Source organism: Salvelinus alpinus, chromosome 1, assembly GCF_045679555.1.
Source record: "Salvelinus alpinus chromosome 1, SLU_Salpinus.1, whole genome shotgun sequence".
Classification (NCBI taxonomy): Eukaryota; Metazoa; Chordata; class Actinopteri; order Salmoniformes; family Salmonidae; genus Salvelinus; species Salvelinus alpinus.
The window spans coordinates 63,992,468-64,019,512 of record NC_092086.1 but is presented as its reverse complement, the minus strand read 5'-3'; the positions used below and the strand labels follow the sequence as shown (position 1 = coordinate 64,019,512).

Below are 27,045 nucleotides of genomic sequence, written 5' to 3'. Positions count from 1 at the left end.
TCAAAACCATTCTCAAAAAGGTAGGGGGTCAAAATGATTGACACCCCTGTTTTCAATACCTTTCAATACTTCAGCTTGTGAGGATAAAAGCACTGAGTCTTTTTCTAAAATGTTTTATGAGTTGGAGAACACATTGGGAGGGATCTTTGACCATTCCTCCATACAGAATCCTTCGAGATCATTGATATCCTTCGAACTGCCCTCTTCAATTCAAACAGCAGGTTTTTAATGGGGTTTCAAGTCCACCAATTAACCATTTATTTTTTGAAGGTTTTTGGCTAAAACATCCTGGTAGATGGAGTTCATGATGCCGTTGACCTTAATAAGGGCCCCAAGACCAGCGGTAGCGTCATAGCGTCATAACATCAAATATTATTTTCTGATCATGCAATCTAATTTTGACGCCAAACCCACCACTGGTGTGCATGGCCAAAGAGCTCTATTTTCATGTCATCTAACAAATGGAAATGCCTGAACAGCATTGGCACTTGGATTGGAACTGGAGCTTTGGTCTGATGACACGATAAAAAAAAAGCTATTTTATTGTATTTGAACTATTTATTTTATACAGACAATACTTGCTCATCATTATCAAGGGTGTCAATCCTTTCAGAACCCACTGTATACACTGAGTGCACAAAACAGTATGAACACCTTCCTAATCTTGAGTTGCATCCCCTTTGCCCTCAGAACAGCCTCAATTTGTCAGGGCATGGACTCTACAAGGTGTCAAAAGCGTTCCACAGAGATGCTTGCCCATGTTGACCCCAATGCTTCCCACAGTTGTGTCAAGTTGGCTGGATGTCCTTTGGATGGTGGACCATTATTGATACACACAGGAAACTGTTGAGCGTGAAAAACCCAGCAGCGTTGCCGTTCTTGACACACTCAAACCGGTGCGCCAGGAACCTAGTGATACCCCGTTCAAAGGCACTTAGATATTTAGTCTGGTCCATTCACCCTTTGAATGGCACACATACACAATCCATGTCTCAATTGTCTCAAAGCTTAAAAATCCTTCTTTAACCTGTCTCCTCCCCTTCATCTATACTGATTGAAGTGGATTTAACAAGTGACATCAATAAGGGATCATATCTTTCACCTGGATTCTCCTGGTCAGTCTGTGTCATGGAACGAGCAAGTGTTCCTAATGTTTTGTCCACTCAGTGTATATCACTGCAGTCTCATACTTTTTGAAACATAATATGGCACTACATTGTGAATCTCCCTGAAGGCAGGTATGTGTGTGTGTGTGTGTGTCTGAGAGTGGGTGTGAACAAGTGTGTGCGTGATCTACAGCGCTGTACACCCTACCTTCCTCGCAGGTGTCGCCACGGTAACCTGCAGAGCACGTGCAGGAGCCCTCGGAGCAAGTGCCATGGCCGTTACAAACTGGGTCAATACACTGGCCCACTGGGACGTCACACTCTGAACCCTTCCATCCGCTGTAGCAGATACACGAGCCCTTGTCATACTGGCCATTGCCACTGCACAGGACCGGGCAGGCAGCTAGACAACGTGGGAGGAATGAGATACAGCAAGTGAAACAAGGTGAAAGACATGGGCTTTAGGTCATATTTGAGTCATGCTCCATTTTTATTTCCGTAGAGGATCACTTATGTTGAGATTGGACAAACAAGTCATGGTGGCTCTTGTTACGAGGATCAAGGTAGGGGTAAAATATTCCACATTATACAATTTGAGTGATGCTTCACTTTTATATATCAGTACTGAGTCACTTACGTTGAGACGATTCTATTGGACATGTCTCAAAACAACTGGTGATGATTTTCAAGATAGGGGTCAAATATTCTACAATATACCTACAGAATACATAACTTGACAGCCTAGCGCAGTGATACCAAAGTACATACCTTTGGCACAATCCATGCCATGGAATCCTGGAAAGCAGTGGCACACGCCCGACATGCACTCTCCGTTTCCATGGCAATTCTGCGGGCATTCTTGCACTGAATCTACGATCGAACAGAAATAATTGAAACAGACAAGTTATTACAATCAAAATAGGAGATATAATATTATATAGGATGTGATTGTTCCCACTCCTTTCACCTCCCTCTCCTGTTTTGATTAGGCAGACCTCCTACCTCATCACCTCTTACCTCCTTACCGCTCATAATTAGATACGTCTAAATAATTAACAGTCATTAACGCGTTACTGGAGGCTGAAGCGGCTACTCTTTCTATAGCTAATATAAAAGTCTGTTGCAATGAGAGTTGAATGCAGAACGTCAAGTGTTTGATGGAAGAATACAATCAAGCACTATAACGTGTGAACACATTGACATTACTCAAAAAGGGGCAGCTCCTGGGGGCATGTCAACATATACTGTATAGCTTATACAAAGATTACAGCTCAGTGTTAAGAGGACAGGTAGAGAGAGATGATCTTTTGAGATTCGGTCATTTTTATTAAAAAAATTCTCTGTAAATATCCATTAGCAGAGAAACAGTTAGCGAAGCTTTAAACATTGTATATATTTTTTTAAATGCACAGCACAGATAATTCAAAAAGCCTCTGTGGCGTGACTTCTCACACATTATTCAAATGATTCAGTATACCAAAACTCTTTTTAGCACACCCCAAATGTCCTCAAACAACCCTCCCTCCTCCACCCCTCTGCCACAAGTGAAAACCTCCCCCATTACAACATTACTCATCCCCACTGCTCAGTTAAGTACAATTACTGTAATATAATTGCCTCAATCACTCAGTGTCCCTACGGCAGTACGCCAGTGGCAGAGGCTACTCCACCACTGTATGTTGCTGCCACTGTTGCATGTCCTGTGTGCCTCCCCATGGAGGATTAGAGGTTCATGGAAGCATATAAGGCAAATGAATAATGAGCAGATGTGTATTCATGTACTAAGAGAGTCTACTGTTGAATACAAAAACTCCACTTTGACCTTGTGCTAATCAATGTAGCCAGTAGCCAAGCCAACCCACTCATCTCAGTTCACTTTCCCCTCTCTTTTAGTCAAGTTTAAGCCCACGCCCTGTTCTGTTGCCCTTTGTTCTCCTTTCAGTAGCATCATCCTTCAGACCGGTCTTTCTCATCACTGGTTATAATTTCAACTGATCTCTAAATCAAAGATGTTGTTTCGTGCCTTTTCTGCAGCAGAGCCTGGCTGTGTGCTGTGTAGAGATAGTGGTTTTCTTCGGGGGAGCTCCTGACAGTCATGAAAACTTCAAAACCAAAGCATTTTTTTTTCTTTTTCTTTTTTTGTTCTCAGCTGTGGCACGCTTGTTTACTGTTAAGCGGTGGCGAACTGTGTGACAGCTGCAGCAGGTAGCTTAGTGGTTAGAGCATTGGGCCAGTAACCGAAAGGTTGCTGGATCGAATCCCCGAGCTGACAAGGTAAAAATGTGTCATTCTCCCCCTGAACAAGGCAGTTAAACCGCTGTTCCCTGGTAGGCCGTCATTGTAAGTAAGAATTTGTTCTTAACTGACTTGACGAGTTAAATTATTATATATTTTTTTAAACGCAGCTTACAGACGGAGAGGACTCCACAGGCATACATCTTTTACAACTCCATCTCTCCCGCTCAACCTTGCCAACACATTCAGAGTTCACTACTAACATCAGTCTAACCCTATCTGGCAAACAGGGCTGCAAACCTGGAATGGTGCATTTGTAGAACTCACTCAGAGGAGTTACTCACTACCAGAATCCAAAATGGTTTCCCTGCCTTTACGAAGGAGAAAACAGAGATATAGAGCAGGGAAATACAATAACAGCACCCACCTAGAGCCACGGTGCTGAAGGAGACAGACTCCTTGTCCTTGCCGTCATTGTAAAAGGCCAGGTGCCAGGTGCCAGGGTCCAGGTACTGAACAAAGATGGCCTCGTTCAGAACCACCGTGTGGATGCTGCGGCGCTCCCGAGGAGACTCCACCACGCTCCACTTCTCCTTCCCGTCCAGACGCTCCATGTAGTCATACTGAACAGAGAGAACAGGGTTAGTCAGGAAGGAAGGGGCACGGCAGGAAGTAGTCAATTCTGCTGAATCAACCCTGTTTATTAAATTCAGGTGGAATTAATGTCAAGGTCTATAACATATCTGTGACATATGCAATATACTTCTATGATAGCTATATCCAGGTCTTAAAACATGACCTATCTAGGTCTAAAACAATATAGATGGCCATTGCTGGGTACCTGTGCATGGGAGGGGGGCAGACCCTTGCGGATGTACACCCCAAAGAGTGCATCTTTTCCCAGGGAGATGTTGAACTTGAGGAACAGGGGCTGGCGGAGGTGTAGTAAGGAGCGCCAAAACACTCCTGGGGGGATGTCCTGGCTCACCCGCCGACCTACCTCCAGCTCACCTGTACTTATACTACTGTTCCTGTACACCCATGGTCCTGAAAGAGAGACGGAGGAGGGAATGGGGACGGGAGAGAGAGAGAAAGAGAGGGGGTGAGTGAAAGAGAGAAGAGAGAAAGAGTAGGTTAGACATATCAAATCCAAGGTGAAGGTCCCTGTGAGTTTACCTCAGATCTCTGTTGAAAGAACACCTCTGCTGTGATAAAACCCAGAGGAAAGTCAATGTCTCCAGCTCATGGAGGCAATGCAAATATTTGTGTTTCATTGCGGGGAAAAACCAACATACAGATCCTGTTTTACTAAGGTGTGTATTTACGGCACTATTAATCATCTCACACTGTAAAAGGGTTTTAGATTAATGTTTACATTGTAGTACTGCAGGATGCGGCATCACACAGTTCCTGTAGCTCCTTTTCCCTATGGGGACGGTGAGGAACTAAAGATCTGCCACCATTCTCCTCCTCCCTCGGAGAGGGGGATTACAGTATTCCCAGACCTGTTTATCATGCAGCTCTCATGGGACTGAGGGGGTCGACAATAGTGAAGACTTTGCTATTTTTTTATTTTTTTTATTTTTTTTATTTCACCTTTATTTAACCAGGTAGGCTAGTTGAGAACAAGTTCTCATTTGCAACTGCGACCTGGCCAAGATAAAGCATAGCAGTGTGAACAGACAACACAGAGTTACACATGGAGTAAACAATAAACAAGTCAATAACATGGTAGAAAAAAAAGAGAATCTATATACAATGTGTGCAAAAGGCATGAGGTAGGCAATAAATCGAATAATTACAATTTAGCAGATTAACACTGGAGTGATAAATCATCAGATGATCATGTGCAAGAAGAGATACTGGTGTGCAAAAGAGCAGAAAAGTAAATAAATAAAAGCAGTATGGGGGGTGAGGTAGGTAAATTGGGTGGGTAGTTTACAGATGGACTATGTACAGCTGCAGCGATCGGTTAGCTGCTCGGATAGCAGATTTTTAAAGTTGTTGAGGGAGATAAAAGTCTCCAACTTCAGAGATTTTTTTTTTCCGTTCCAGTCGCAGGCAGCAGAGAACTGGAAGGAAAGGCGTCCAAATGAGGTTTTGGCTTTAGGGATGATCAGTGAGATACACCTGCTGGAGCGCGTGTTGCGGGTGGGTGTAGCCATCGTGACCAGTGAACTGAGATAAGGCGGCACTTTACCTAGCATAGCCTTGTAGATGACCTGGAGCCAGTGGGTCTGACGACGAACATGTAGCGAGGGCCAGCCGACTAGGGCATACAGGTCGCAGTGGTGGGTCGTATAAGGTGCTTTAGTAACAAAACGAATGGCACTGTGATAAACTGCATCCAGTTTGCTGAGTAGAGTATTGGAAGCTATTTTGTAGATGACATCGCCGAAGTCGAGGATCGGTAGGATAGTCAGTTTTACTAGGGTAAGTTTGGCGGCGTGAGTGAAGGAGGCTTTGTTGCGGAATAGAAAGCCGATTCTTGCTTTGATTTTGGATTGGAGATGTTTGATATGAGTCTGGAAGGAGAGTTTGCAGTCTAGCCAGACACCTAGGTACTTATAGATGTCCACATATTCTAGGTCCGAACCGTCCAGGGTGGTGATGCTAGTCGGGCGTGCGGGTGCAGGCAGCGAACGGTTGAAAAGCATGCATTTGGTTTTACTAGCGTTTAAGAGCAGTTGGAGGCCACGGAAGGAGTGTTGTATGGCATTGAAGCTCGTTTGGAGGTTAGATAGCACAGTGTCCAAGGAAGGGCCGGAAGTATATAGAATGGTGTCGTCTGCGTAGAGGTGGATCAGGGAATCGCCCGCAGCAAGAGCAACATCATTGATGTATACAGAGAAAAGAGTCGGCCCGAGAATTGAACCCTGTGGTACCCCCATAGAGACTGCCAGAGGACCGGACAACATGCCCTCCGATTTGACACACTGAACTCTGTCTGCAAAGTAGTTGGTGAACCAGGCAAGGCAGTCATTAGAAAAACCGAGGCTACTGAGTCTGCCGATAAGAATATGGTGATTGACAGAGTCGAAAGCCTTGGCCAGGTCGATGAAGACGGCTGCACAGTAATGTCTTTTATCGATGGCGGTTATGATATCGTTTAGTACCTTGAGCGTGGCTGAGGTGCACCCATGACCGGCTCGGAAACCGGATTGCACAGCGGAGAAGGTACGGTGGGATTCGAGATGGTCAGTGATCTGTTTGTTGACTTGGCTTTCGAAGACCTTAGATAGGCAGGGCAGGATGGATATAGGTCTGTAACAGTTTGGGTCCAGGGTGTCTCCCCCTTTGAAGAGGGGGATGACCGCGGCAGCTTTCCAATCCTTGGGGATCTCAGATGATACGAAGGAGAGGTTGAACAGGCTGGTGATAGGGGGTGCGACAATGGCGGCGGACAGTTTCAGAAATAGGGGGTCCAGATTGTCAAGCCCAGCTGATTTGTATGGGTCCAGGTTTTCCAGCTCTTTCAGAACATCTGCTATCTGGATTTGGGTAAAGGAGAAGCTGGGGAGGCTTGGGCGAGTAGCAGCGGGGGGGGCGGGGCTGTTGGCCAAGGTTGGAGTCGCCAGGAGGAAGGCATGGCCAGCCATTGAGAAATGCTTGTTGAAGTCTTCGATTATCACGGATTTATCGGTGGTGACCGTGTTACCTAGCCTCAGTGCAGTGGGCAGCTGGGAGGAGGTGCTCTTGTTCTCCATGGACTTTACAGTATCCCAGAACTTTTTGGAGTTAGAGCTACAGGATGCAAATTTCTGCTTGAAAAAGCTGGCCTTTGCTTTCCTGACTGACTGCGTGTATTGGTTCCTGACTTCCCTGAACAGTTGCATATCGCGGGGGCTCTTCGATGCTATTGCAGTTCGCCACAGGATGTTTTTGTGCTGGTCGAGGGCAGTCAGGTCTGGAGTGAACCAAGGGCTATATCTGTTCTTGGTTCTGCATTTTTTGAACGGAGCATGCTTGTCTAATATGGTGAGGAAGTAACATTTAAAGAATGACCAGGCATCCTCAACTGACAGGATGAGGTCAATATCCTTCCAGGGTACCCGGGCCAGGTCGATTAGAAAGGCCTGCTCGCAGAAGTGTTTTAGGGAGCGTTTGACAGTGATGAGGGGTGGTCGTTTGACCGCGGACCCGTGGCGGATACAGGCAATGAGGCAGTGATCGCTGAGATCTTGATTGAAGACAGCAGAGGTGTATTTGGAGGGCAGGTTGGTCAGGATAATGTCTATTAGGGTGCCCATGTTTACGGATTTAGGGTTGTACCTGGTGGGTTCCTTGATGATTTGTGTGAGATTGAGGGCATCAAGCTTGGATTGTAGGACTGCCGGGGTGTTAAGCATATCCCAGTTTAGGTCACCTAACAGAACAAACTCTGAAGCTAGATGGGGAGCGATCAATTCACAGATGGTGTCCAGGGCACAGCTGGGAGCTGAGGGGGGTCGGTAGCAGGCGGCAACAGTGAGAGACTTATTTCTGGAGAGATTAATTTTTAAAATTAGAAGTTCGAACTGTTTGGGCATAGACCTGGAAAGTATGACAGAGCTTTGCAGGCTATCTCTGCAGTAGATTGCAACTCCTCCCCCTTTGGCAGTTCTATCTTGACGGAAAGTGTTATAGTTGGGTATGGAAATCTCAGAATTTTTGGTGGCCTTCCTAAGCCAGGATTCGGACACGGCAAGGACATCAGGGTTGGCAGAGTGTGCTAAAGCGGTGAGTAAGGCAAACTTAGGGAGGAGGCTTCTGATGTTGACATGCATGAGGCCAAGGCTTTTTCGATCACAGAAGTCAACAAATGAGGGTGACTGGGGACATGCAGGGCCTGGGTTTACCTCCACATCACCCGAGGAACAGAGGAGTAGTAGGATGAGGGTGCGGCTAAAGGCTATCAAAACTGGTCGCCTAGAGCGTTGGGGACAAAGAATAAAAGGAGCAGATTTATGGGCGTGGTAGAATAGATTCTGGGCAAAATGTGCAGACAGGGGTATGGTGGGGCGTGGGTACAGCGGAGGCAAGCCCAGGCACTGGGTGATGATAAGAGAGGTTGTATCTCTGGACATGCTGGTCTCAATGGGTGAGGTCACCGCATGTGTGGGGGGTGGGACCAAGGAGGTATCAGAGGTACGGAGAGTGGAACTACAGGGTCCATTGCAAACCAAAACAATGATAGCTAGCCTGAACAACAGTATGCAAGGCATATTGATATTTGAGAGAGACATACAATAAGGCATAAAGTGATTGCAGGTCTTGATTGGGAGAGCTAGCTAATACAACAGGTAAGATAATAGCAGCAATAACAGGGTGCTAGTCTAACACAGCAACAACAGGTAAAAAATGGCGACGACTAGGCAGAGAGGGTCGGATTAACTACACACAGATCCTGAGTTAAAGCACAGAGCCGACAGATAAAACACAAATAAACAGAATGGAGTACCGTGAATTAATGGACAGTCAAGCATGCATCAGCTATGTAGCCAAGTGATCATAGTGTCCAGGGGGCAGCCGTAGATGGAGCAGGGAGGCCTCCACTAAGCTAGCACGCGGCGTTTAAAGTTAGTAGCCCGGGGGGTGGTCTGCTCAGACGGAGGGGGTCTGCTCAGACGTGGTCGTGTCGACAGAGAATCCAAGCCAGATGGCGATGGCGAAAGAGAGGTTGTGAATTGTAGAATTGTGTTTGCTAACTGGTGCTAGCTTCGTGGCAGTGGCGCTAGCTGCGCTAGCCGCAAGCTAGCTGTGAGGATCAGAAGCAGTGGCTCAGGGATTACGGCAGGAATCCGGCGTTGTTGTCGAGAGACAGTCCGATGCTGGTAAATTGGTGAGTAATATCCAGGCTAATAACAGGGCTGGTGTCTGTGCAGAAGGTAAAAGCTACTAGCAGCGGCAAAAAAATGTCTAAATTAGCTTGTAGCTGGTATTGTAGCCCAAGAATTCGCTGGTAGACCTCTTCAGCTAGCCGGCAGATGGGCCTAGCTCGAGGCTAGCTCAAGGCTAACTGGTGCTTGCTTCGGGACAGAGGTGTTAGCCAGTAGTAGCCACTCGGTTGCAGCTAGCTAGCTGTGATGATACGGTGTAATTGTCCAGAGCTTGCGTCAGGAATCCGGTGATGTGGTAGAGAAAAAGCAGTCCTATATGCTCTGGGTTGATATCGCGCTTGCAGACTGGCAGGTATTGGCCCGGTATTGAAGCTGGCTGTGTCCGAGTTGAGGGTGAAGACCGCAGCAGTGGCTAACTGACTACTAGCTAGTAGCTAGTTATCTGGCTAGCTTCTGATTGGGGTTACGGTTCTAAAGTATAAAAAAATAGCAGGTCCGTACCACATTGGGTGAGGCGGAATGTAGGAATGTATATTCAGTTCCTAGATGGAAAGTGAAATTAAAATATATACGAAATGTATACGAAAAATACGAAGACTATTTACACGGGACAGGACAAACAAAGACACGTCCGACTGCTACGCCATCTTGGATTAATAAGTCATCATAGTCCACCATCATCTGTAGTGCAACATACTGCATCTCCCCTTAAAAAAAAAACGCTTGAGAAATTGGTGCAGGAACATGAAGTTCCTAGTATTAACTATAACTGCAAAGGTTGCTATCCCTCTCTGGTTTTGAGCAGTTAACCACAAATAGTTTATTTTCCTAGCTGAGAAACCTCTGGCTGTATTAAACATGGATGAGGGAGAGAGATAAAGAAAGAATGGGGTGGAGAGAGAGAGAGAGAGTGAAGGGAGATACAGATGAGGTCCTAGGTAGCGATCTGTTCCTCCCACAGTATTAAAGCAGGGGTGTTATTCCTCCTGAACACATCAGGCAGATCTGCAAAGTCCTCCTGACAGTGAGGATCACAGACACACAGCGAGAGAATCACACTAACCACAAAGCTCTGGCTCGCCTCCAGCACAGTCTCGCAGCTCCCTCTCTATGTCTTTACTGCAGAGTGACCTCAACTCATCTAGACACCAGGATCCAAGCCCTGGAGGTTAGGGAGGCATCGACCGTTTAGTCTGAGGTCGGCCTCACAACACAGTCTTATGAAAAACTGTTCCCAGTCCTGCCAAACCCCGGAGAACCCAACGCGACTGCTGTATCTCTCAGTAGAGAGGCGTTTGATGCCATTCCCAACAGATGACAGATGTGCTCTCACTCATATCTTGTCCTTTCCACAACCTTCTCTAATTACATGAAACCCAGCAAATTCAAACGCTCAATTTCAGCGTCTGGCTTAAACAAACTAGCTTGGCCCAGACATGTGTGTGTGCGTTTGTGTGTGTGTGCGGGTGTGTCGGCTCATCAGACAGCCCATGCTTGGCGGCTCCTCAGAGCCACTCCAGAGGCCCTCCATCAAAGCCAACGTCACGCTGTTGGAAAAACACTTCAGAGGACGAGTTCACAGCTCGAGTCTCCGAGAGCGATTTCACAGCTCCTTCTGCCCACACTACGCCTCCTCTAGTTGGATTAGATGGAATGTGTCGTTACAGTCCTCCTAAATTAAGACGTGCCTCTGACGAGGCCAGCAAATTCTACAGACCGAAGGGAGTGATATGGTGTTTTAACAGCAATCAAACAAATGTGCATTGGTATGTGTGAGGAATTACTAAATATTTATCTGAGGGCTGAAGACTTCCTTTCTAATGTGTTACTAATTCACAAGGGAAATGAGGCATTACAGGCACTATGGCGGACGGATGGTCAGCCTTGTGCCATCCTTTGATTGCGCTCCAACAGCAAACTTCAAAGCGCAAGGTAAATAACCTGAATTCTAATGCAATTGGCAACGCTCCTTTAATAGAACCTGTGTAAGCTCTGTTGATGTGATTAGCATTCTATTAGGAGTTTTGCACCAGACGGGGTAAGCGTTGCGATAATTCAAACACTCCAGACAGCAGAAAAGGGAGAACTCGTTATAATTTGTTCATTAACAAATGAAAGCCAGGCACTTCTTGTTCTTCATTCTTGCACATTAGCAGGTTGTCGATTTCCACTACATCGTTCCCTCCGTTCATAAACAAATCTAGCCAAGAGCTACCAGACCTCTAGCCCAGAGCTACCAGAACAGCCAGAGCCTCACTAGAACCCCCAGTAGTCTCCAGTCACCCATGCAGCCTCAGTGTAGTGTAGTGGAGGGTTTCAGCACCATGGCCAGGGGCGGTAGCTGTGTGGACTCTGGCTGTTCTTACCTCTGCCTCCGGAGGGCACTGTTGCCACGTCGCTCCTGCCCGGCAGGCCAGTGCTCAGTCCGTTGTTGATCAGGTGACCATCGGCCGGTTTCAGCTGCCAGTTGAGCCCCAGCAGATTCAGAACTGATCGAGACACAGAGAGAGAGAGAGAGAGAGAGAGAGAGAGAGAGAGAGAGAGAGAGAGAGAGAGAGAGAGAGAGATAGATAGATAGATAGATAGATAGATAGATAGATAGATAGAGATAGATAGAGAGCAAGATAGATAGAGAGCGATAGAGAGAGCACAATACCATAGTGTGAATATTGTAGTGTATATACCACTAATACACAGAGCTGAGCTGTTGTGCTGGGCTGGGTTGGGCTGGCCACAATGGCCAGGCAGCTTTCCCACACAGGTGGACTGTAAGCCCACAGCCCAGGAGAACAGTTTAATAAGCCTCTCACTTCATTACTTAATCACAATGGCCTTTAGGTAAATCACTTCATCCCAATACTCAAGAGAAAACTCTTTAAAACAGCCATGATAGAGTTGGCTTTGTCTCATACCTTCCTGTATATCTTGATTAAAAAGAGACAAATAGGCTGAATCTGAATAATACTCAAATACAAATATATATAATGCTATGAATTCAGTGACAAAGTGACATGAGCAAAGATAACTCCTCTTCTTGAGTTAATCAGCTCGTACATTCCATCGCTAGGAAAAGACCTTGGGTGAATATCTCAGCAATATTTCACCTACTCCCCAGAACTCCAATTACTGCTGCCACTGACCTTTTGCACAGAGCAAAACCCAGAGAGGAGAACATTCAGGTATATCAAAATTCCCCAAAATGTAGCTATTAGGTTGGGACGGGGATGGCATCTGCTTGAAGCACACGTCAACCTCACTATAACAAGTCAGACAGATCAGCACTCTTATTTTATATATATATATAAATAAATAAAAAGTACCTTTATTTAACGAGGCAAGTCAGTTAAGAACAAATTCTTATTTACAAAGACGGCCTACCGGGGAACAGTGGGTTAAACTGCCTAGTTCAGGGCCAGAACGACAGATTTTTACCTTGTCAGCTCGGGGATTCGAGCCAGCAACTTTTCTGTTATTGGCCCAATGCTCTAACCACTAAGCTACCTGCCGCTCTCTATGATAGTATAAGGAACAGTAGTTTTGTCAGTCAGAGGTCGTAAGGTCATCTACATGACAACATGCAGAGTGGTCCAATGGCTGTGAATAACAGGGGTAGAAATGAAATCTACTCTACAAACGGCTACGTGGGGAGAAGCCGAGGGGGGTCTTAATATTCTACCCAGTCCCTCTTACCCTAGTCCACATGGATGCACACCAGCACACACACTGACATTGGTATGTACAGGCACAGCAGTATGCAAGCAAGCATAGAGGCCACACGCAAACATATACACGCACGCACACACACACACATACACGCGAAGATGCAGACGTATGTAGTATCAGTGTTAATGACTCACCTTCATCTGTGCCCTACTATCCCAGCTAAATTCCCCCCCCCCCCCCTCCTCCTCCTCAGGGCTGAGGCAGACAGTAGGCTGAGGAGAATGAATGGAGCAGGATGGGCCCCTCAGTATAGCTCCTGTCTGAGCTGTTCAGCTTGACTTGTGGGCAGGCAGGCTATGCTCCTGTGCCACACCACTGTCAACCTCTCTATCGTCACAGAGACGGAGCAGCCTTTCTTCACTAACTCCATTTGCTCTCGCGTTCTCGCTCTCGCTCTCCTCTATCTGCTTATCTGCCACAATCTCTCTCCTTCAATCTACCTCCACCTCCACATCTCCTTCATTCATCTCGCTCTCTGCAGCCTTTCTTTTCTCCCACGGCAGTCACGAGGCCTCTGTCCCAGATACACTTTGCTATCCAGACATTGGGCTGCTGCTGCTGATCCTGGCACAGATCAGGGACAAAGAAGTCCAGGAACGTTATCAATAATAAGCTCTTCTCTGAAAGCTTTGTCTAAATGGGACACAATTCACTGCATTTCTGTCGATGCCGGCAAGAAACCTGTGTCTTTCTACTCAGCCTGCAGAGGGCGCCCTTACTATAAGCCATTGCAGAGTTCAAAGGGGAATTTTTGATAAGGTCTATGCATGGGGAGCCATCCTGCATATCGACTCTGTGTTGCAGCGAGACACACCTCTATACAGCAACGGCGCTACCTTCCTCAATCCAGGACGGTGCCAAGAGCCACATACAATCAATTGTCCATTATAATTAGACCATTTAACAACAATCAAAATGATGCCATTCTAAAAATAGCACTTCTCAATGACTATTTTCAAACCATCTCCTCAAGGCGTGCACACAGTCACCCTACATTTAAACACAAGAAACAAAACAAAACAAAAAATCAGGCTGGCTGTGCAGCTATAGTTATGCACACTAGAAATTTGCCCATGGGGATGAGTGTAGAAAAAGAATCAGAGAAACAGGTACTTTGCATACATTAGCTCAAAGACAAGAGCTGCAGCACTGCGCTGCTTACTGCTTGCTGCCTGTACAACTCCCAAGGTTTACCTAGATAATCATTAGCCGATTGAATAAAAGCTTGTCAATGAGGCGAAGAGACAGTAAAAATAAACCTAAATGACAGGCGGGCCCCTCAAGCTGTTGGTCATCCTCCGTTAATCCTGAACAAGAACCCAAGTTCTGCCGAGGCATTAATAAATCCTCGCCTTCGGGTTCCTCCGCCCTCTCTAGCTTCTTTCCGTACAACACACGGTCTTCTGCAGGCCTCTCTAAAGACACACACATACATGTAAAGCAATGTAAGCGAGGTAATCAGTGGTTCATCGGTCTGTCAATGAACCAGCATGGCAAGTGTTAAATACTCTCTGTCGCTTCAATGCACTTAAGACTGCTTAATCACGTCTGGGGAAAATCTTCCACAAACTCATTTTCGGCCCTGCAATAAACATGAATAATTAACAGAAAATGTGTTAGATGAGAAATTCATGAGATGGTGCATAACAATTTATGTAATCTTTATCTATAATTCACCTCCTCAAAGTGATGTATAACATTACCTAGAGAAGTACTAATCTGAGAGATGACCTCAACTCTACCGGGAAGGCACTGTGAGTTCCCCGTCTCGGTCTCTGCCGCAGGAGCAAGACGATCCGACCTCAGGTCACATCCATCATCAAGGAAGAGCACAGAGAGACACCCCCGGTGGACTAATGCAGTATAATTATTTATTATTGGCTACCACTCACTTCAGTGGTTATGTATCAAAACTCAATGTGACGATCCAAAAAAATATCAAGTTGTAATACATTGGTCTGGGGAGTCTGATGAAATGCTATGAATCTAACAGGTGAAACGACCTCAGTTTGAGGACTGAGACTGGGTGTGGCAGAATTTTTTTCCCGAATATTAAGCCTTTATTCTTGTAATACCCACACGGGAGCTGCTCCCTCCAGGGGATTTCTCCTGCAAACGCAAACACAGCTAAGTCTAAAGGCTTTGAAGTTCAACTACAAAGTGGAGCAGACTCAGGGGCCAGGGAGGGAGCTTGCCGGGCCAGCTGAGGAAAGGAAAGCAGGTCGTGCTGGGGATGAGGATGGGCCGTGATGTGATGGAGGAGCGTAGCTCAGGCCTGCTCGGGTTGGTCCCCTGGCAGGACCAGCCTCTGATGAACCGGTAATGAAAACAGCCGTGGGCCTTGCTCCCTGGGTGCCACACCTCCTCTGACTGATGCAACTAAGTGGCAGTTCACAGCAATCTGAGGACAGGATTACAGGAAGTTAAAAGCAGGTGTGCAGTCTGTGCAGCAGCACCACCACCACCACCACCCCCATCCCCGAGAGACAACTCAAATTATAGGTGTGTAAACACAGACGTTAGGCTCCAACTTTCACACACACACACCATATAAGTCACACACTTATCAACACAAACTCAAATCACCAACACTCTGCCACACACAAACACACACACAAAAAGCGCACTATGAAATAAAAAGCTTTTATTCCCACTGATCTCCCGGCGTGTTTCCATCTTTGAAGTCTGTTTGATTTGTCGTTCACAGCTTCTAGCAACACTGTTGTGAATACAAATGTGTGACTATGAGAATCGACAGTGTCTCTCCTAACAATGAAAAGCCAAGCCAATAACAGCAGCCCTTTCTGGGGTCTATCCATCCCCGCTGCAGCGTTCTCTCCAATCCCTCCACAGTGTGCATCTTATCCGCTGCTCTATCCTTGACCACGGAGGGACCCCAGCCTCATCCCCTCACCTCTGAGAGATGATGCTACATGCCTGTGCTGCTGAGCCATTTTGTTGTCTGATCATCACCCTTTCTGCAGACCCATGGAATCTAAAAAGGATTACCCCCCCCCCCCCCCCCCCACCCCCACTCGGCGAGGGCGAGATGTGGGTGTGAAGAGCAGCGTGACGAGATGGATCCAATCTATTCCACTCCGCTTGTCAAAATCCCTGAGCCCAACCATCGGTTCCCCCAGACACCTTTTCTTTCTTCTATAATTACAACCTTCGTGTTATGAGTTTCTCTCTCTTACTCTTTCACCGACTCCAAATGGACCATGTCACCATCCTGCCCATGTGCAAGTGCTGAGGAGACAATTTGTGTGACAGCGTTATATACCCCGATCGGTCTCATGAAGGAGAGCAAGGGAGAACATCCACACATATGCCAGCAGCATACCACCCTGCATCCCACTGCTGGCTTGCCCCTGAAGCTCAGCAGGGTCGGTTCTGTCGGTCCCTGGATGGGGGATCAGATGCTGCTTGAAGTCAAATCAGTCAAATGTATTTATAAAGCCCTTTTTACATCAGCCGATGTCACAACGTGCTATATAGAAACCCAGCCTAAAACCCCAAACAGCAAGCAATGCAGATGTAGAAGCACGGTGGCTAGGGAAAACTCCCTAAAAAGGCAGGAACCTAGGAAGAAACCTAGGATAGGATTACAGTGGTTTTGGAGGGCCAGTAGGGCCCTGGCCCCATTCCATCATGGCCACCTAATTGTCCCCCTCATTCCTAATTGGCATATTTCACTCCTCACCTCTCCTCCTGATAGCTGATGTGTGGTGAAAAATGGCACAAAAATGGTTGCTGTGCATCACCCAGGTGGGTGCTACAGTACACATTGATAGTGGATGAGGTGAGTTTCCCCCTACTATAGAAAACGCCTTGAGTACCTCAGTTGGTAGAAAAGCGCTATATAAATCCAATCAATTATTTATTATTATTATTATATCTGGAGTCAGGCCACATGCTCAGCCTCCCTCTCTACAGCTGCAGCTCTTGTACAGCTCATACTATATGCGTCTAACCGTAACCGGCCAAGTTCACCAATGGTGGCTGGCCATTCCAGCAATATTGCCAAGGCGCTCTGCTCTCTGCTGCTTTGAATCCGAAATAGACCTGAATTTACTATTACTATGCAGGCTGGCATTTGTTTATAGTGAAAATATGAAATTAAGTGGAATGGAAATAAAGTTGAATTTTGATTGTCATTTCTGTAAGCCAGAAGCAGAATTTAGAGTAGAATGAAGAGACGAGGACTCAGGGTTGTGGATTGTTTTCCTCCAGTTTAAAGCGTGTGCATTGTATAGAATATCTAACACATCCATGACATGCGGCATAAGGAAAATTTTCACTCAAAGCCTCATCTCCAAAGTAGGAAGGGAAGGAATTTCAGGTTAGGCTCTCTCTAGTGTACACCGGATTCATTCTGCACATTAAGTTTTGCCAGCATGAAGGTCAAAGTCTCCAAAAGCTTGGGGACATTGGGGGTCGTGTTTTCCAGGGCAGAGCCAGTCTGATGAGGCAGATATAAAAAATAAAAATAAAAATGTGACAGACTAGGCGTATTGATGGAGCACTGGTTTCACCCGGAGAGCGGAGAACCACGCAGGGCTGAGGACGTCTACCACCTGTCTCACATGTTTTACCACATGGCCTGTCACTAATGATGGACAGATGACTACAATCAGAACACACACATAAAAGTGACAACCGCCAACCCTGCTCCATCACTGATACCGGAGAGAGAAGGGGATTAATATGAGTGGATGTGTGTCTGTGTGTGTCAGGTGGTGGGTTATTCTAAATATGCCCATTCTAATCCTGTTTTATGAGTCATTAGGTTGATTTCAGTGTCAATGACCCATCTTTCTTGGTTTCATATCATGCCTAATGAAAGCTCTTGCTTATGGCCAGAGCAGCAGCTCCAGCATCAGTTCATGGTAACATGCAGTGCACTCGGAAAGTATTCAGACCCCTTCACTTTTCCCACATTTTGTTACGCTACAGCATCCTAAAATGGATTTAAATGAATGTTTTCCCTCATTAACCTACACACAATACCGCATAATAAAGTGAAAACAAGTTTAGACATTTTTGCAAATTTATTAAAAATAAAAAGAGAAATACCTTATTTACATAAGTATTCAGACCCTTTGAGAAATTGAGCTCAGGTGCATCCTGCTTCCATGGATCATCCTTGAGATGTTTCTACAACTTGATTGGACTCCACCTGTGGTAAATTAATTTGATTGGACATGATTTGGAAAGGCACACACCTGTCTATATAAGGTTTCATAGTTGACAATGCATGTCAGAGCAAAAATGGCCTTTATGGTAGATTGGCCAGACGGAATTCACTCTACCATAAAGGCACATGACAGCCCACTTGGAGTTTGCCAAAAGGCACCTAAAGGATTCTCAGACCATGCCAAGTGTCACGTCTGGAGGAAACCAGGCACTGCTCATCACCTGGCCAATACCATCCCTACAGTGAAGCATGGTGGTGGCAGCATCATGCTGTGGGGATGTTTTCAGTGGCAGGGACTGTGAGACTAGTCAGGATCGAGGGAAAGATGAACGAAGCAAAGTACGGAGAGATCCTTGATGAAAATCTTCTCCAGAGCACTCATGACCTCAGACTGGTGCGAAGGTTCACCTTCCAACAGGACAACGACCCTAAGCACACAGCCAAGACAACGCAGGAGTAGCTTCGGGACAATTCTCTGAACGCCCTTGCCTGGACTTGCCAGAGTCTGGACTTGAACCCGATCAAACAACTCCGGAGAGACCTGAAAATAGCTGTGCAGGATCTGTGAGGATCTGCAAAGAAGAAATGGGAGAAACTAACCAAATACAGGTGTTCCAAGCTTGTTGCGTCATACCCAAGAAGACTCCAGGCTGTAATCGCTGCCAAAGGTGCTTCAACAAATAACTGAGTAAAGGGTTTGAATACTTGTGATACTAACTGTGATATTTCAGTTTTGAATTTTTTATAAATTTGCACAAAACTCAAAAAAACTGTTTTTGTTTTGTCATTATTGGGTAGTGTGTAGATTGATGAGGGATTTAAAAAAAAAAACATTTTAGAATAAGGCTGTAACGTAACAAAATGTGGAAAAAGTTAAGGGGTCTGAATACTTTCCGAATGTACCGTAACGGGGATAAAAGTAGAACCTATAACAGAAAGGGGGTTTGGGAGGTGGATAGCTAAGCCTAGACATACTTGTCATTTATCTCTCCCTTTCATCATCGTTCACCAATTAGTGTAAATTAGACCTGCTGTCCTTTAAGGGGAGGGGGAGAGCGAGAGAGAGGAGGCAGCAGGAGCAGGGCTCTCCACTCTCCATCGCCATTCCCCACCTAGCACGATGATGCTAGACCTGCTCGGGCTTGCATCAGGCCTGCTCACCTCACCTGTGTCCTAGCAACAGTAAACCTCTCAGCCCCTTGGATGCGGTAGGCCTGTGAGCGAGTGCGTTTCACAACAAACCACAAGGAATATAAAAAGACCTTTGTGGCAAACGAGTGTCCTTAGAGGAATGGACGAGCGGAGAGACACAAGGACAACTGGTGGGTGTCAGTCTTTCATGATGTAACACCGGCCCTGTGATTGGCCCAGTAGCTCCTTACACTTCTACACGTACACTGTTTCAGAATAGCAGATTTGGACACGCAGTGGCTGTACAATAACATGCTACTCATGACGTCAGAGCTCAAGGACTCATCTTCACTGTGCAGTATTGGTTTTGACTCGCCCCGATCCCTCATGCTGATTGGGGAATCGATGTCTTTTGAAAGACGAGACATTGGACAAACAGCCGTTAGTCCAAATGTGCAGTTCACATTTCCATATCATAAAACTCATATACAGTAGTGTCAACGTTTAGGATCACTATGCTATGTACAGTTAAAAAGACATTTGGTGGGGAACACGCATCTGAATGCACCAAAATGATGGCCTGCTTCTCTGAACTGCCTCGTGAAAGCCTAACACTGTAAGATCCTATTTAGTAATTTAGCTAGCTAGCCATGTTGCCAATAGAACACACTTTCAAATAATGCCCATCTGACCAGATCTGACCAGATTGCGATTTATAATGGACTGTTTTTGGAATGTGTGAACAACAACAGTAATTGACACGGATGCAGGGCTGTGTTCCAGAGATAACAACTACAAGTCTGCTTGCTCTAGTTCCTCAACGGCACAGCTAGGAGAGCTCAAAATAGCACCTTATAGTTGAAGACTCCTCTTTGAGTCGTAAAAGTGCATTCAAATTACGTAGGAACTGTGTGTCGCCACTTGGAGATACCAGTTAAACTTCTCACTCAAACCCTTGTCATTATTGTCTTATGTTGCACCTACCCCACATTTCCCAGGAATAATCTAGTCATGTTACTGAATGTATCCAGAGTATCTACAGATTTAGTTATCAACAAATGTGGCGAAGTACAGTAAATGTAAAATATGCATAAAATCAATAACGTAATGTATGGATTAAGTCTTGTGTCAGATGAACTGTTTTGTTCTCACATTTAATCATTTTCACATAATCTCCAATCTGTTCCCTTTTGATTGTTACCATGGTTATGCATATGCTTTCCATATGTCTTGTGTAAGAAACATTTCAATTTAGCCCTATCCCACGAGTGCATTGGGTTAAGAGGCATGCTATGCAGACTCAAAAGGAGCCTAGCGTTCAACCCTTTCAGAGTATATTCTTTTGTCTCGAGTCTCTGAGAGAAGTTCTCCTCAGACACTAATTCTGGAGTTCAAGAGAAGGACAGACGGCATCATTTTTTAGACGCTTATGAAAGAGGGAAACAGAAATAGCTCATATTTGTCTGACTGCTGCCTTTCCAGATGCATTAATGCAGATCTCCCTGGCACGTAGGCAGAGTCTGGGCTATGGCTGTGTCTGCGGCTGTGTCTGCGGCTGGCTATGGCTGTGTCTGCGGCTGTGTCTGCGGCTGGCTATGGCTGTGTCTGCGGTGGAGAGCTCAGCTGCAGACGTCCAGGTTTGATTGCTTGTAAAAAGCCACGGTCACATTTACTTCTGCAGTTTGCACGCACGCACAGGGTTCGGTTCTGCTCAGAAGTCCGGGGCCCGCTGAGTATTGGCCTGGCCCGGGGGGCTGGATCGGAACCGCTCAGCCCGTAAAGCCTAGACACCCATCCTGGCGCTGGGGTACAGAGCGCTCTGCTTGCTGAGCTGTGGCCTTGCCTCCCTCCCTCGGTGTGCCTGAGTGCCACGCCATGCAAAACATAATCCCACAGGTAATGGGGGAGTTTCACCACGCACCACACACCAGTGCACACACACAGCCAGCTTCCACCCATGGCTGCCCAGAGACAATGAGCCAGCTCTCTCTCTCCCACTCGCTCTTTTTTCTCCCGCTCTGTGTGTGTCTCTCCAGATTTGAATAGGACAAGCGTGTCAACGCAATCTCACAGTGAATAAATATATCCACAATCATTGCAATTCCAAACAGTGAAGCCCTGAAAGCCGGGTGAAGTTGACTTGAAACCACAATACCACATAGGCTTGGCCACCACTACTAATGTATCTGTTTCTACCCCACAGAGCCCTTAATACTGCACATTCAGGCAACTCACAATACCACCCCCCCAAATGATTGGCCTTAGCTGTTATTATGTGACCACAGTGAGGCTCTTGATCGGCTCATCAAAGCCCTTTGATGCGTTTACTCTCATTTTCCGACCTCCTCCTGCAGTGGGCTCTGCTCCCTCTCTCACTCTAGCGCTCTTACGCCTGAGTATCGACTGTGTCCACAGTCCTCTGAGGAGCAAGGCTCGGGGAGCGGCCCGGCTCCCTCTCTCACCCTGGTGTGTGGAGCTAACAGCACAGCGCAATGCACCCCGCAGTGCTGCGATGACTCACAACCACCATGTCAGATCCGAACACTGCCGGAGAGACCTCTCAACGCCGACTAGAAATCGCCACCTCGCAAAACAAAACAACGCTAATAGTAAATATTGCGGGACGAAACCGACGATGGAGTAAGGCTAGAGTAGGCCGAGTGTTCGTACAGCTTTTTTTTCTGCGTGCTGCGTCCTCGGTCATGCGTTTGTCGCGAGCATGAATACATATTCCATTTTATAATAACCAACATAATATGCTAACAGGCACACATGGACTCATTGCATGTCAAATGTCAAGCTAATTATGATATATGTGCAAGGTTCTAAAAATTGCTTTCCATGTCAGGTGTCTGTGAATGTTAATATCATTAGTGCGATAGGCCTACGGTATTTCAGTCAACCATACCCTTGACAAGAATATTTTCAGTTGGAATATCTTCCAGTTCACTCCCAAAACAGGTGAAACGAGCCAAGCCAATCTGATAGCAGATAGCATATCACTATAACAAGGGGGGGCTACAGTACTGTATTGTACTGTACTGTATTGTACTGTAGCCTACCTATGAAGTAGGAGAGCAGCACGGCCAGCAGGACGGCAGCAGCGATGGCCGACACGGCAGCACATTTCCAGCTGCAGTACTTGGAGGGTTTATTCAGCTTGAAGGAGCTCCTGGAGAAGGCGTTTCTGGGTAGCAGCCGCGGTGGGGGGGAGTAGACGGTCCCAGACGTCAGGGGGTACCCTGGAGACGAGCTGCTGAACAGGGGAGTGGTCCCGGACGGGGTTTTAAACAGGAAGTGCCTACAGCGAAGGAGAGAAAAGGGAAAGGAGAGAGAGACAGAGGCGGACACGGAGCGTTAGAATCAGCTACTACATGGTCTCTGTTACCAATAGAATGTGCAAATTGTGTTGGAGTGAACAGTAGCTTTCAGAATATAATGAGACATCTGGAGCAATGAAGTGCCCCTCTATATTCCACCAGCAATTATTCACTGGTCATTTACATGCATTGATTTTCTTATTCACGCTACTCAAAGCGGTCTAAGGACTCTGAATTATACAGCTAAAAGCATACAGAATATACAGATTATCTCCTTCCAGACTCCTAGACCGGCATTTGATTATTATGCTCATTATATTCGTCAGTGCTTAGGCTAAGAATAAAAATCAACTGCTTCTTCGTCATCAGCAGTCTAATTTCTACCCAATGTGAAGAGGAGTAAATACTGTAGCTAAGTTAGTCTGCTTCGACAGTATCTCTCCCCTAGCACCTCCTTTCCGTCCGGTGCCCAGCTTGGCTACAGGCAGACCCCAGTGCCAGGCCAGTGCAATGCTGGCCTGTGCCAGGTGGGCGGCAGACCCCGCGGGGAGGTCTACGAGGAGGCAGATGGGATGGGGATGAAAGTGGAAGACGGTTGACCGTGCCGCTTTGATGCTGGTCGGAAGCTCTCACAAGCTGCTGCCCCACACTGAACCCAAAAACACTCTCCTCTCAGATCTCGTTCCACAGCTCCAGCCCGACGGGGAAGGAAGTCCAAAAACCCCCAGCATCAAACCTCATGGTGTCACTCCTCTCTCGCCTCAAAAAAACGAAATTTCCCTTCTATTCACTCACACACAACAAGAGGACAGTTTCTTCTCCTCAATTGGAGAAGCAGAGACTAGATCAATGGTGCACATCTACCAATTACGCATCTCAACTCCTGAGCTGGTGTCTGATCAATCCTAGCAGTAGAACACTGAGAGCAACACTAACAGGCTCTCCACAGCCCATCTCTCAACCAACCGAAGAAATCGCTGGAGAACACCAAGGATGACTTGTAACAAAAGGTCTGGGAGTTGCAGTTAGAAATAAGTAGGAAATCTGTCAGAGACGTCTGTTAAATCGACTATATGTGTTGTAGAGGGAAATAACTCTTATTTGAAGTAGGTAGCGGGAAGCAGCAGAGAGAGTAACAAGTGGATTGACCGTCCATCCTCACGTCAATTCTCAATTCACCGGTCTGGTGGTCTGTGTCCAAATGAGAGCGTCAGCTCAGAAATAATAATTTCATGGGGCGAGAAAGGAACAGAATGACTTAGATATAAGTGAGAGAGAGAGAGAAAAAAACCCAGGTAGGACGCACAAACAAGCTGTAGGAGGCGTGCGCACATAACTCAAGGCCTTACCTCGATGTGTCTCCGTCAGTCTTTACATTTGAGATCGGTCTTACATTTGGGCTTCACGTGCAGGCAAGGTCAAATGTGAAACCTGCTCAAGGCAACAGCCTGGTTTCATAGCCGTGACGATTGTGCGTCGGCATTCCTCACCCTGGAATAGCGATGATAAAGTGGGCTGACTTGCCTGTCTACCCTATTACCAGTCAATATCAAACGATGGCTAGCTGATGACGTCAACTAATCCCAAGGTCTGCAACATGTGACCTAATAATCCTCATTCAATTCACTCTAACAACCTCGTGTGAAGTGAAATAAACACCTGGAGGAATGGTTTGTCCGAACATAATATATTGAATATACTGTACTGTATATGGCTGTATAGGGGCAATCAAAGGGATCACATAAAAAAAAACATGTTTGATTGGTTGTGTTAAATATGCGTTCAGCCAGCTGGCCATTATGGTTCATCAGAGTACCATCCTCTACACCTCCTCCTCAGTATATAATAAAAGCGATGAAGACAGTGAAAAGAGGTGTCACTGCGGCGACCTGAGAAGATGTTACACTTGGAGAGGAGTGACCCCCCCCCAAGCAGCCCCTCCTGACGGCTGTGTACGTGCACTAATGAAAACATGGCTGAGGTTAGCGCCCTGCCCCTTACTTTGGCCTGCCCTCCCGACGCTGCCTGATTAATGACCTGTCCCTTGGTGACAGGCAGGCAAGCACGCAGGCGGCTGGCCACGGCCATCACATCACACCGTGTTAGTGGAGAGAATATCCTCTCAACTAGATGCATGTTAATTGCACCATAGCAGGCAGCAGGTAAATGAATCCATAAATCAATCATATTTTATCCACCAGGGCATGAGTCATATAGCCGTCGTCAGAGACAGCTTTGCAAAGCAAAACAGAGATAGAATAATGGCTTTGGCAAGCACACAACAGATGAGATGGAGGATATCACAGTTGATTATGTGTGGGTATTACCACCTGAATTAAACAACACAACATTCTCACAACATACTGTAGAGAGTGTAATATTCTCTCTCCTGACATGACAAAGAAGGCTGTTTTCTATCCAAATCGGTCCACAGTGAACATAAACGTACATGCTATTCAGCAGTTATTAAAATGCCCCTCTAGCTTACAATGACATTCAGTTCACATGCCTACTCTGACTTAAAAAAAAAAATTGAAATCTATTTCAATGTGATTATAGGACAAAACGAGCTTATAATATAAAGGCTTTCATACGTGAATTGCTTTAGTTACACATATCATATCAAATACATGCTTGAGTTGCACATTTTCAAAGAGGAGAGCCAGCATCCAAGCTGCATTTGAAAAAGGACACAAAAAAAAAACGATTATCTTTCAGGTGAGCCTTTCTGTCTTTTTGTTAATTTGTTTTATCCAGATGTTTGACGATCATCATTTTAAATAGCACTTTATGGTGATAGTCTTTTCTTTCCTTCCTGCTCCTGTTTGTAAATTGGCCACAACATGCCACTCAGAGGGGTTTATCCCACACAGGCAGTTTAACAAAACCACAGATGAATACAAACCAAGCCAAACAGAACAAAACAAAGCAGCAAGACAAAACTGTGTTCATAGTCTCTCTTTCACAGTAAACACTTCTCTCATCCTGAGGGAGGGCGTGTAAAGCCAGTGCAATTAACGAGTAAATGGAGATTTTACAGATAATGAACAGGAATTCAACTGGAGTGTAGCTCTATTAGTATTCTACCAGACATGCCAGGACATAATGGTAAAGCTATCAAGGGCAACAGAAATTTAGCATAAGAATTTATGTAATGAACCGTGTTTGGGATTCAAGTCACGGAGGGCTGAACTGTTGGAGGTTCTGGCTGTTTCTCTCTCAATACCAATACCTCCAGAATATCAGGCAGGCAGGGCCGGGTCTGTCTGCAAGGTGCAACCACGGCAACACATTGAGCTGGGCGCTAACACACTGAACCATCCTGGCCATACCGACGGTGCCAGAGTCAGCCAAACTAATCTAATAAAAAGCAACATCAAAAGGTTCGGGAGTTGAATCCCCCTAGCACCATGGCTTTTTAAGGGACCACAAAGTCATTGACTTTATTGTGTTATCCCCGACTAGTTTTTTAAAAATGTATGTACTGTGTGTATATGTCATTTTTTTAAACTGTCAAATCAAAATCAATCAATCGACCTTTGAAGACTTCCACAACAAAAAACAACAAAAAATCTGACAGGACAGCAACCACAATGCCGCAGTTGAACACAGAGAAAAACATGTTATATAACTAACCCATCCATTCTCAGAGGATGTCTCTCCTAGACAGAGCTCACATTTAAAAAAACTGGGACTCAGTGGGGTTGAAACAGAGAAAAAAGGCATTTGGAAATTGAACAAGCTACAAACACTACCATTTAACATGGCTGCCATTAATAGTGCATAATTAATTTCAATAAACATGCCATAAACATGCAAATACAGCACCAGTGCGTACCATAATAATCAGCGGCTTGGTCTTCATAGTACAGGAGCCATACAATATGGGCTTTCACGCTACGTTGTGAGCATACAGTAGTAGGGCTAATATATACAGTAATAGGGCTCATCCATGCAAATTGGCTAAATACAGGCTATGCATTCTGTTGTCGAGAATATAGGAGGAACACCTATAGGCCAAAAGCACCATTGCACAGGTGGCCACTACTCGCTACACTTTGTGATTTTTATCTCCCCCAACCCCGTTTAATTTCAGGGCTCCTCAGCAGAAATCGACTGCTGGAGGAGGACATTCAATCTGCAGATAGAGAGAGAGGAAGAGCGGGAGAGAGAGAGAGGAATGGTCCCAGCCTTCTCAAACAAGCCCATGGGGATACAGGGAGAGAGCGGACCGGGCAGCGACTCAGCTCACCTCTCAGGATAATGGATTTTTTATTATTTCATTTCAATTCACCAGTTCTGGAATGTGATGAGACTGGACCCTAGAGTATGACAGTGTTACAGTGCCTTGCAGAATTATTCAGACCCCTTGGATTTCTTCACATCTTACTGTGCTACAAAGTGGGATTAAAATGTATTTAATAGTAAAAAAAAAAGAATTCAACAATGTACACAAAATACTCTAATGTCAAAGCGATCATTTATATTTTTTAAGATAAATAAAACATTCATAA

At 45.9% G+C, this 27,045-nt stretch overlaps 1 protein-coding gene across 3 annotated transcripts in view; it reads right to left on the bottom strand.

The window, feature by feature from the left end:
* Positions 1-27,045, bottom strand: part of LOC139583257 (teneurin-2-like) — a 133,000-nt gene that overhangs the window by 22,737 nt on the left and 83,218 nt on the right. For all 3 annotated transcript variants that reach the window (XM_071414123.1, XM_071414134.1, XM_071414143.1), the window contains 6 exons: positions 22,274-22,512; positions 11,527-11,649; positions 4,183-4,388; positions 3,769-3,964; positions 1,875-1,976; positions 1,315-1,509 (listed from right to left, as the gene is read on the bottom strand). In XM_071414123.1, the coding sequence (XP_071270224.1) occupies positions 1,315-1,509; positions 1,875-1,976; positions 3,769-3,964; positions 4,183-4,388; positions 11,527-11,649; positions 22,274-22,512 (1,061 nt within the window). The remainder of the gene's footprint in view (positions 1-1,314; positions 1,510-1,874; positions 1,977-3,768; positions 3,965-4,182; positions 4,389-11,526; positions 11,650-22,273; positions 22,513-27,045) is intronic.